The 12,050-nt window shown below is 40.2% G+C and overlaps 1 protein-coding gene across 1 annotated transcript in view; it reads right to left on the reverse strand.

The window, feature by feature from the left end:
• Positions 1-2,662: 2,662 nt before the first annotated feature.
• Positions 2,663-12,050, reverse strand: part of LOC139449803 (E3 ubiquitin-protein ligase MYCBP2-like) — a 129,005-nt gene continuing 119,617 nt past the window's right edge. The window contains exons 84-90 of the mRNA XM_071231339.1: positions 11,888-12,000; positions 10,899-11,090; positions 9,628-9,735; positions 8,942-9,151; positions 7,814-7,924; positions 6,305-6,470; positions 2,663-4,349 (exon numbers count right to left, since the gene is read on the reverse strand). Coding sequence (XP_071087440.1) covers positions 4,234-4,349; positions 6,305-6,470; positions 7,814-7,924; positions 8,942-9,151; positions 9,628-9,735; positions 10,899-11,090; positions 11,888-12,000 — 1,016 coding nt within the window. The 3' untranslated portion in view covers positions 2,663-4,233. The remainder of the gene's footprint in view (positions 4,350-6,304; positions 6,471-7,813; positions 7,925-8,941; positions 9,152-9,627; positions 9,736-10,898; positions 11,091-11,887; positions 12,001-12,050) is intronic.

Below are 12,050 nucleotides of genomic sequence, written 5' to 3' on the forward strand. Positions count from 1 at the left end.
CATCACTGATTAGACATCAGGCCCTGCATACTGTGATATGGTGCATTGTCCACGATAATAAGGGACTTGGCAGGCAAAGAGGGACCAATTTATTTTTCACCCTCTCCAGAAATACCTTGCCGTTCATTTCTGTGAGGTAGTCTCTGTTGTCCTTGGTCACAGCAGGCATGGAGAATGAGAAAGTCTTTCACCTTTTCCAAAAGGTAACTTTCTCCCAGACTCCGTATTATCCCCAATGGGTACCCAATGACTGCTGGCTGTATGAGAGGCATTTACCCACGTCTCCATCTAGGAAAACACTCTTATATCCTTCTTCACGTTTTTGCTTGATTCGAAGATAATGATTTCGGAGAGGAAGGATGTCAGATCGTTCACATGACACGGCCCTACTTTCCACACTTATCTTTTTGTATCTGTATCCAAATGTATGCAAAGTTGCCATAGCTTGTATTTTGTAAGAATTAAATCATGTTCAGTTTCAAGGTATTTCTTCAAGAGTCTTAAGTGACATGTACATATTTTCTGAATGCAGTTTATCAATTGCACGTCTGACTTGACTTTTCTTCAAACTGTCTAATTTATCACCCTACATGGTTTTGATATGTTCCCCACCTGCTTCACCAGATTCCTTGAGTCCCGTTAACGGACAACATTTTCTAACTTGTTAGGAGAGATACCAAGAGCTTTAGAAGCTCGTTTCAAGTATATAAAATGGCATAAAATGGTTTTCCTCTTTCTGCTGCACATTGAAAGAAGTAATACACCTTAAAAATCAACTGTTTTACATCAGCTGAGAAGCGCATCTTGTCAGTCAACAACGACGTATACTATGTAGAATGTGCAGTGCGTGTCTGCGCTGTTCCTCCTACCATTGTGCCCCCTCCATTCAAGATGTCAACTTGTACACATAACACCATGATAGTTTCTTAAACAACTTTTTTCTAGTGGTGGGAATAAAATAACAAGCAGCAGCTATTGTTGAGTACCATATTGATATTTATAGACTATTCCCGTTTTTGAGTTATTCTGCTATTCATTGTTCTCACTTCGAGCCAAACGGACTGTTTTTGTAGTGTGAATATACAGAAATGGAATATTATTGTGTAGTAACTATTATCAAGAATGTTTGTTTCATTGATGTTTGAACGGAGTTGATGCCTTCCGCTCAATCGCTGACAACAAATTTAACTTTGTGTGTATGGTTTCAACAAGCGCCCTCTTTGTCAATTCTCTAGGCCCCCAGGGCACTCATTATGGTGAATACGGTATGAAAAATGACCTAGTCATAACTGGTTACAATTAAATCATGTTTTTTGCTAGACTAACAAAAATAACATTGAGATGAAGCACCTTGAAAGCCATATGGTTTTGCATAAATGATAATGTAAAATAAACTGACCTATGAACACAACTATTGTATTTCCTTTTGTCGGACCACCTGGTAGAATGAGACTTACATGTGCCTCGTGCAGGGTGTGCTGTGGTTTACAAGCATGGTCTTCGCATGGAATGAAAAACTTAAAACATCAGGCTAAGTGGCACATAACAATTTACAATAACTTTTTAAGATTAATGTGGCCGATCATAAAAAAGTTTCATGATGACAATCCCCAGTGCGGATGCTGAGTTGGAATTGCTCACCACTATGTTGGAAGTAAGAGGAGACTTAATGGATGGAGAAGTCAGGCTCGGTGACTTGGTTGATTGGTGTCATTATACCCATTGCTCACAATATCCATCACTGGATTGTTTGGTCCAGACTATTTACAGGATGACTTCGCTGGAATATTGCTGAGTGCAGCATTACATCATAATGACAGTCAACACAAACCACTTAAAGCATGGCAATCTCATTAACATCAGGTCAGTACCTAAACTCTGAACACACAGCAGCACTCTCAACCAAGGGAGCATTGCAAACAGCTACTTGCTTCCAAGCGCGGCCATTTTGGAAGAGTGAGCAAGAACTTCAAACCGTTGCAGATGAACATGAGCAATTATTTGCTTACTCCAAGCAATTCTTGGCTTGTTTCCCAGACTACTGTCTAACCGTCATTCCCACAGCAACATACGTCACATATATTGTCACTTAGAACATTACTGACCAGTCGTAAGTTACCCTGGCCACATCGAATGGAATCACTCGCAGGGCGACGCCATCTTGAATGAAATCTTGCACACTTAACATATGTATATATATATGAAGTTATGATGATAGATATGTTTAACCAAAATGCAGACAAAATATTTTTGGCAGTAAATGCAAAACACTGAATCTGAGAAAAACTGATCCCTACGCCATAATTTGTCTTGTACTGTGGCAGTGGGGTAGCAAAGAAGTTGAAGTATTGGCTCATTGCACCAAAGGTCCAGGTTTGATTCCCATATGGGTACAATGTGTGAGGCTGATTTCTGGCCTCCTGTGATACTGCTGGTCTAACTATTCCTTGCTATTTCTTGTCCATCCGGGGTCGTGAGGGTAGCCTAGTGGTTAAAGCTTTCGCTCGTCACGTGAAGACCGGGTTCAATTCCCGACATGGGTACAATGTGTGAAGTCTATTTCTGGTGTTCCCTGGCGTGATATTGCTGGAATATTGGTAAAAGCAGCGTAAAACCATACTCACTCACTCAAGAAATAACAAACATTCTCAAACATTATATTCTTTATTGAAAAGATAATTGGTAGGATGAGACATCCCTGTATCACAGCATTTGAGGTTTCAGATACTTACATGACAGACAAAAAAACATGACATTTCCCTATTGTAGCATTGGTAGGCGACGTCCATGAAACCCTCGCAAACTGTCCGAACACCAGTCACGTACATACACAGACGCACACAACTCACGACACTGGAGCAACAGACACGTCAACGACTGTCTACACAGACACTTAACTACACCATCATATCTATGTACAATTGACACACCTACTCTCGTCTGAACAAACCATTTGTGTTTGTTCATAGACTTGAACCAGGCATGCTAAAACAATGGAATATTAAAATGGACCGTTTAAGCTTGGATACAACATATGAGAGTGTAAAAATATCTAACAGCAAATTTAAATTCCTCATTATGCAAAATTTGCAGTTTTGGTTTCTAAGAGGAACACGTACAGACAGCTACAGCGACCAAAGGACGATATATTTTGAAAAAGTAGCAAAGCATGGTATAGCAACTTTGAGCACTCAGCGATGCAACTACTGACATAAAGTCAACTGCTGACTCAGCATTGTTTCTGAGGCAGGATCACCTCGTGATGCTGCAGGGGTAAATAGCACTGTTCAGTTTCTAGAACTGTCTACAACTGTACATGAGCTACATTTGATTTTTAATTCATCTTTCAATCAGAATGAGTTGGGTTTAACGCCGTTTTTAACAGTATTCCAGTTCTATCACGGCGTGTCAGCTTCATGTGGGAGGAAAGCCTGAAGTGATGCAGGTCTGACGTTTACCACTTCGGTGAAACCCATAAGCAAGGGTATGGTGCTGACAAACCTAGAAACATAATCGCGGTGAACCGGGATTCGAACCACAATCAAAGGTTTCTGGGCACAGGGAAGTGGGGCGTCTTCATGGGCTCTGCCACCTGCCCACAGCACTTCGAAACAGTTTCTATAACTGTCTTCAAGTATACATGAGATAAATTTGATATTTCATTCATCTTTCAATCAGAACCAATCATAGTTACTGTTGACTGTCTATGATGGCATTACATCACTGATGTCCACATACACTGGCACATCTTTGAATATTATCTGGGATATAACATGATCGTGGAACTAACAGGTATAAATCATCCTGGATAGCTTTCAAATGATAAAAATCTGCAATGACCGACCAACAATGATGATAAAGGTTTCTCAGTCTCAAATATGGATTGCACTTATGGTAATTATCCTTGTGGGCACGGATACCTTGCCCTTTGGCTGCAGCAAGCAGTTGGTACACTCCAGCACAACGTCATGTCAACATTGTGGCATACCGATCTGGGACTACAAGCCTCCTCTGTGAGCATGGTTTTTGGATGATGACAAACAGTGACAGCTTTGATATGTACAGCAATAAAAACAAATTTGAAAGTTAAGAATGTGTGATTCTTTGCCACGTCTAGAGTGCAAGTGAATTTGAACACACATCTAGTGCATTGCACGTCACGTCTCAGCTAGAGTGTATGTGTATTATGACATACGACTCGTCTAAGTATGTGCATTACAATGTACACTTTACCTAGAATGTATGTGCATTTCTACACACACCACATCCAAGAGCAAATTCCTCGCCAGTCGGAGGATGTTGTACGTGAAGAGGGCACTCGTCTCCCTCTATCTGCTTGCCCCGGGGACCTGACACAACACAGCAGGCATAAGTCACAGATAATCATCTAAGCTGCAATTTACAGTAAACTACGTATATAATGAACACGATTATAGCGAACTGACCGATATAACAAACATATTTTTCAGTCCTGGCCATTTGTTGTATATATGCTGTATATATGCTTATAATGAACTACGGTTATTACAAACTAAAATTAGAGGTCCCTTTGAGTTCGTTATAGCTGTAGTTTACTGTATATACAACGAACAGGTTTGTCCACAATAAATTAACTCTTAGAGTTTCATCCAATTTTGTCTTAAGTGTGCATGATGTGAGCTGGGTTAATATTTTTATATGTTTTCCTGAACAAACTGTTCAAGGAATCTGTGTAAATAAGTATTTTAAGGCAGGGGTCCGGAAAATTTACAATCCCAATCGGACATTTTCATTTATGCCACGCCCCCTTCAAACAGCGTGTTTTAGTACGACTTTTTACACACAAATTACAAGTTGTTACGTATTCATAATATGATGAATTATGAATTGTTTCAATTTAAATTGTTTAAAATTCACCGGACAATTAATAACAAATAATATCATTTTAGATATACATGGAAAACATACGTTTGTTTCTGTTATAATAACGATCTGTCAACGTTGTGAACGGTCTAATTAATATTCATGAGTCTGCTCAAGTGTACGCGTCGTAACATTTGGATCGATATTATTATCCCATATTTGGTTATCACGTGACCTCACGGGAAAAGTTGTTTTTTTAAAACTAAAGATTATTTAAAAACAAGACAGATAATATAATCCAAAAGCCTAAACTATCGTTGATAGCAATAGTTATTTGAATACTTTTTCATCTGTATGTAATTATTGACCTTAAAAAATTTGATATCGATCGTCACAGAAAGCAAAATGGCGGTCAATCAAGATTCAATATACGAGTAGCTACTGAAAACAATAAAATCTGCAAATCCTCATTGTATGTCAACCAAGTGAAAGTCGTTAGCCACGACTTACAAAATGATCATTCAGACTTTGAGGGTTTGGCAGATCTGCTCGACTGATCTGCATCGGTCGACTGGCTGTCGTCACGCTTTCGCTTCTTGTCTGAGGTTACGTATCGTAGCATTGTGAGGATAATGAGGTACATCGATGATGCAAGGTATTTATGTACAGTTGTAAACACATTTTACTCAAATTAACAAGATGTTCTCAGTAATAAATCCTCGATTAATCAGTGTCAACTCAGTTTATTGCCTATTACAGTGATTGACCGATTGGACTATCATTCTACATGTTCTAGGTACGATGTATTTACAGCAATCAAAACAAACAAAGCTTGTCAGTGTAGATAATCTTCATTGTGTTACAACTGCAGACAGAAATTGCTCAGTCCTAACTATTGATCATGTCCGGTCAAAATTTAAGAATGTCCAGACAATACTTTTTAAAATGTCCGGACAGAAAAAATTTAAATGTCCGGTAAGCAATATTTTAAACCGGACATTTGAGATTCCCAATCGGACATGTCCGGCGCATATGACGGTTTCCGGACCCCTGTTTTAAGGGGTTCTATATTTTGCCAACAGTGAAAATTGTTTTGAAGATTAAAATGCTGAAATGAAACTCTGTCTTGAACGATTTTTTGAAAACTGGAAAACTTTGGTGTCAAACACAAGTTATATAAAAGACAGGACCAGTGAGACCAAATTTTTTTCATTTCCAACCACCAACCCCATATAATCTCAAATCATCTTAAAAAGTCCAGTTGAAAGACTTTTGTTTATTTTTATTTCCACTTAGTTTTCAATAATATACTGTTCCACTTTTGATAAGAATATTTTAATCTTTCCACAATGCACAAAACTGATTCTGATATGTCAAGTGAAACATTAAATGTAACGACAACTGATTATCCCAATCTAAAATTGAGTAGTATATAATCCCAAAGCCCTTCCCCTGACATTACCTGCAGGACAGTTGGGCAGATCTGTCTTCGGGATGTTCGTCACCCTCTGGAAGTCGTCATGACACGCGTTACAGAAGTGGGTTGTCCCGAAACAGAAGAAGACTGCCACAGAACAGCAATAGCGACATTTGTACTCCAGAAAATCTGTTCCATGCTTTGGACACATCTGAAAACAGAAATTGATATGATATCTACCTCAATGAAGTCTTGCCACAAAAATAAAGCTTGCATCTTTTAACACTGGCCCCAAGCCCCTGTCACAGTAACTGTCAAGCTGGCTGGTAGATGAAGGTGATGATAGTTCCTATGTATTTAAAAGAATAAGAATTGCTGGAATTGCACTGGGTGGCTGGTCTATAATTTCAAAATATTCACAACAGTTTAATAATTACTTTCTTCCTTTATATAGATATTTCTAATAAACTTTGGTTTGTTTCAGTTAAGCAATACAACTGGGCATTATTAGTTATGGTGTCTTTAGTTGCCGTCTATGTTGTCAACTGAGCCCAATATTTTTCTGCTAACCTAAAATGACACCATAGACGGCAACTAAAGACACCATAACAAATTTATTATGCCCAAAAGTTTACACTATTTGGTATCCATATCGCACTAATCTTATAAGCTTATTACTCTGACGTTAAGGGTCAAAGGGAGACTACTCTTCAAACCTTATTGACAATTTTAACTATAAATTTTATCAATAAAGTCACGAACATGATTTAAAAAAGATTAATTTATTTGCACATTACAATTAACTATAAAAAAATACAAAACATTGTCAAATAATGAATTTCTGTTCCAGAATTTTCATGTGGAATATATGAGGTGGGTGTTGGAAAATCCAAGATGGCTTCTACTGACGGTAAACGGTCTCTTATTAGGTCAGTAACAACCATCTTGGATTTTTACTGACGGTAAACGGGCTCATGTGGGGTCAGTAGTTCTGCTCTATGATTGGTCAATCTCACTTTGAGGCGTAATAAAACTAAATAGGCTGATGTCATAATTCATATCATGGTTAGAAAAGAATTTTTATTTTCTCTAGTCAGCAAAACTTGTCTGCTACAGAGTTGCCATATGCCTAATAGTAAAAGTGGTAGTCCACAATACAATGTCACAAGTCCTCATGCATGTACTAGTCTTGGACTAGCAGAACACTGTTAATTTTGTATATAACCCTCCTCTGAGTGAGTGGATAAGACTACACAATGCTAGCAGGAATATTCCAGCCATATTGACAACAGTATTCACACAATACACAGTGTAAACAAATAGCAGAAACTGTCAGTGCACAATACCATGGTTCGTGGATAGAGCATCGGCCCATACAGCAGAAGGTAGGTGGTTGGATTCCTGACCACCAAAATGCATTAAAAGAAACTACTTGCCTGGTACTCTGGATTATGGGGATAAAACAAGGACTGGTCGGCTTGGAGTCTGTATGCAAGTGAAATAATCTTGAATGCAAAGTTAAATCCCATTTCTTCTCATCACTGATGAACCTACCTGAGCTCGGGACACATCTGAGCAGCCTCCACACACCAGCTCCCGGGGGTCATAGTCGTCCCCACCCCCACCAGCCTGCTCGTCACATCTCGCCTCACCCCCATAATAGGCCTAAGAAACAAAAGTGCACAAAATTATACAAACTGCATTTGGAGCGTCAAAATTTTACAAACAAGATACATGTACTCAAATTTAACACTTTAAACAAGCTTCAATTTTTAAGATGCATTATGAGGGTATTTCATTCACTGACCCCTAAAACTTTTAACATCAGGGATTTGTTTGTTAGTCTGTTGTTTAATGTCGCACTCCGCAATATTCAAGCTACTAGATGGCGGTTTGTAAATAATCCAGTCTGGACCAGACAGTCCAGTGATTGATATCATGACCATTGATCCATGTAATTGGGATATGATGACTTGCAACAACCAAGTCAGCGAGCCTGACCACCCGATCCCATTAGTTGCCTCTTATGACAAGCGGGTTGCTGAAGACCTATTCTAACCCGGGTCTTCACAGGTACATCAGAGTTTTGACAAGAACACCTGGACTTTCAGTTGTAATTTCGAACACTGCATCAGTCCTTGTTGAAAGAAGTGAGTGAGTACAGTTTAATGCCACTTTTAGCAACACTCCAGCACTATCACGGAGGGGGGCACCAGAAATGGGCTTCACACATTGTACCCATGTCCGGAATCGAACCCAGATTTTCAGCGTGACGAGCAAACGCTTAAACCACTAGGATACCCGACCGCCCCTCCTTGAAGGAACACCCCCAGCAAGTGCAAAGGACAGGATCTGACAGTTCTTGGCCATGTGCAATGCAAATGTGATGTTCAGAGAATTACAACAGCAGTCTAAAATCACCTTTAACATGACAGTTTAGACATGTTAAAGACACATAAGTCTTTGAAGGTAGGCCATTAGCAACTGCGAAGATCAATATCTGACAATTCTCAACTAATACACAATGCCAAGGTGATTTTCAGACAGTTACAAAGAGTTGACTCAAATCACATTTCACATGGCACATTAACAATTTCAAATCAAGAACACTCATCCTTGTAAGCGCCCAGGAAGAACCCATCAAGATGTAAACCACAATTACTGTCTGCTCTTGATTCTCACCTTCTTGCACTTGAAGCAGACATAGTAGGCATATCTGTCCATGGCAAATCCAGCAGGGTCTCCAAAGAAGCGAGCGCCGCGAGTGGTGATGACCTCGGCCTTGTGCAGGCCCTCGTACTCCAGCCTCATGAGGGCTTTCCGTCTCACATCCTCAAACAGCTCCCTGATGGGGTCCAGCAGGCCCTTCAGCACTGGGTGCTCGATGTTGTTCTGTAAATTATTATTATTATTATTATTATTATTATTATTATTATTATTATTATAATGTGTGCATTTATTAGGCACTGTTTTCCATCCAATATGTGGTGGTCAAAGTGCACTTACCATCAATCATTCTCAGCTCCTTTAGGAGTATACAATATACATCATCACCAAGTAAATAATGGAGGACTTCATCAGAATATAAAGATACATTTACGAGAACAAAGGGTGAGGTGCACCCTCTAAAAGTGGGCAATGCATACACTAAATCCTACAAATGTAAATACCTGCTGGTTAATGCCAAGGGTTATTCTCTTCGGTAAAAGATATAATTCCATGTGTCTATGATTGACTTTAAAAGATTCCATGTCATTTGGGGGCAAATCTTTTCTTCACTCTAACAAATGCATTTGTCTTTATATTCATGAACCTCCCCTAAATTCTGTCGTCTTCGATTACCAATCATCCCGCCCCTTGGGACTCACCTTGCAGATGGGGCAGAGGGAGAAGCCGAACGTGATGCGAGGACCGATCCAGCGTTTCTCCAGGATCTTCTTGCCACAGTGCATGTGGAAGACATGCCCACACTTGAGCTGCAATAACACACACGATCACATGAACAGAAGACAGCAATGTGATATGATTTTTGGTTTGGTTTGTTGTTTTATGCCGCACTCAGCAATATTCCAGCTATATGACGGCGGTCTGTAAACAATTAAGTCTGGACCAGACAATCCAGTGATTTTTACATCATGAACATTGATCTACGCAATTGGGATCGATGAGATGCATCAACCAAGTCAGCGAGCCTGACCACCTGATCCCGTTGGTCGCCTTTTACGACAAGCAGTCGCCTTTTATGGCAAGCATGGGTTGCTGAAGACCTATTCTACCCCGGATCTTAACAGGTCCAATGTGAGATGATCGAAGGATCAGCTGTGACTAATGAAGTCAGGACCACACAGACCAGCAGTTTCTATGATGAGCAGCGATCCCCATCGTCAATACTCAATGGCTTTGTGTCGGCTACATTCCTCCATCATGGAGTATTGTCGATCTTTGACAAATAATCAGCCATGTCATCCATTGTAAACATCTGATCAAAGTTTTAGATTTAGGCCCTACTGAGTGAGTTAGAAAGTTGGGTTTAACACTGCTTTGAACAGTATTCAGTTATATCACTGTGTGTCAGCTTGTCTTAGGCATTTACTTTTTGGTTAAACTCATGTGCACAGGTATGTATGGTGCTGACAAATTTAGAAATATAATCAGGTCAAATCTGAGATTCCAATCCACGATCATAAGTTTCTGACATTCCTAAGGGAAGAAACTCTGAATAGCAAAATACGGCTCTAAGACCAGGGCACCTTTGCCCCCAGAGCTCTACAGGTCTTCAGGACACACAGGAAAAGAAGTGACTAGATTCCCGCCTTGCGCATGCACGGTAGCGTCCATGGCAAGTGATAGGGTTTTCCTCACAACTATGGATATGTTGGCAGTGTAGTGGACGTCTGTTGAAAATTTATAAAAATTTATAGTGTGGTTCTCAGCATAAACAGGAATTTATGGCAATGATGTGATAGAGGTGTAGTATTTTGCAAGAATTATAAGTTTCTGACATTCCTAAGGGAAGAAACTCTGAATAGCAAAATACGGCTCTAAGACTAAGCCACCTGTGCCACCAGAGCTCTACAGGTCACTAGCAAATGTCTGATGTGTGCTGCGTACTGCTGCAGGCTACACTGTATGAACGTACCAGGATAGCTGGAGAGGCTGACAGAGCCTCGGTGAAGCAGATCATGCACATGTCATCGGAATCCTGCTTGAGTGGGGGTTGGTTGGCTGACTGACAGCCACGGAGACACGGCAGACACGGGTCCTCGTTCTTGATGCCACAGCAGGGGTGGCCACAGGACAGCACCTGGGTGCAGGCATTGCGGGCATGTTCCTGTAGGGGAGAAGTCAGTATTGTAAAACACAGTCAAACATGGAGTCTGGAGTCCAATCAGCATCTCATAGGTACTTCACGCATTGTGGTGCTTCTACATAATTAATATCTGATTATGAAATTGTACTTCAAATTCCACTAATTCCATGTACTGGTATTAATTACAGCAAGTTATTTTACTTTTCCGTCGGATCCTGCACTATGGTCTAATACCAGCAGTATTATGGACAACATTTTGACAATCAACAAGATTTTATGAAAATTTACGGGATCCAATCTCATTTAACAATGAGTCAATCAGAGTGCAGCACTCATCAGGGGTAGAAATTGGGACTAGTCCTATAGTCCTTGCCAAACTGCCCAATAGTTAAGGTATCATAAAGACTAGTAGAAATTTGCCCTTTTTAAGGATCTTGCTATATGTTATCATTATAAGGACTAGTGGACGAAAACTGTTTGTTTCTAACGCTGATTAGTCTCATCCCATTCATTTCACAATTAATGAGGCTTCACCATATTTGGTGGTTGATTTTTGTTTAGCACTGCACTCTGAAATATTCTACCTATAAAACTTGTAAATAATCAAGTCAGAACCAGAAAAACAGTGATTGATATTATGAGCACCATCCCAAGTCAGGTTACAATGATGCTATCATCCAAATCACCAAGCCTGACCACCCAATCCATTCTGTCATCTCATACAACAAGCATGGGTTGCTCGGACCTATTCTAAACCTGGATCTCCAATTGCTAAAGGGATGCTCGGACAGATGTAATGCCAGCAGCATCTGACTCACCTGGCAGTCAGGGTCGGAGCACACGTTGCCTATAGCCAGCATCCCTGTGTTGCTGGTGGTTCCACAGAATCGGCAGGTCCCGGGGCCTACTGTCGCAGTGTTGGACACCTTGCCTGGAATGTGACAAAGGCAGTGTATTTTATTTGACCACTTTCTAAATGGC

This window comes from Haliotis cracherodii, unplaced genomic scaffold (genome assembly GCF_022045235.1).
Source record: "Haliotis cracherodii isolate W230 unplaced genomic scaffold, xgHalCrac1.p SCAF_8, whole genome shotgun sequence".
NCBI classification, from domain to species: Eukaryota; Metazoa; Mollusca; class Gastropoda; order Lepetellida; family Haliotidae; genus Haliotis; species Haliotis cracherodii.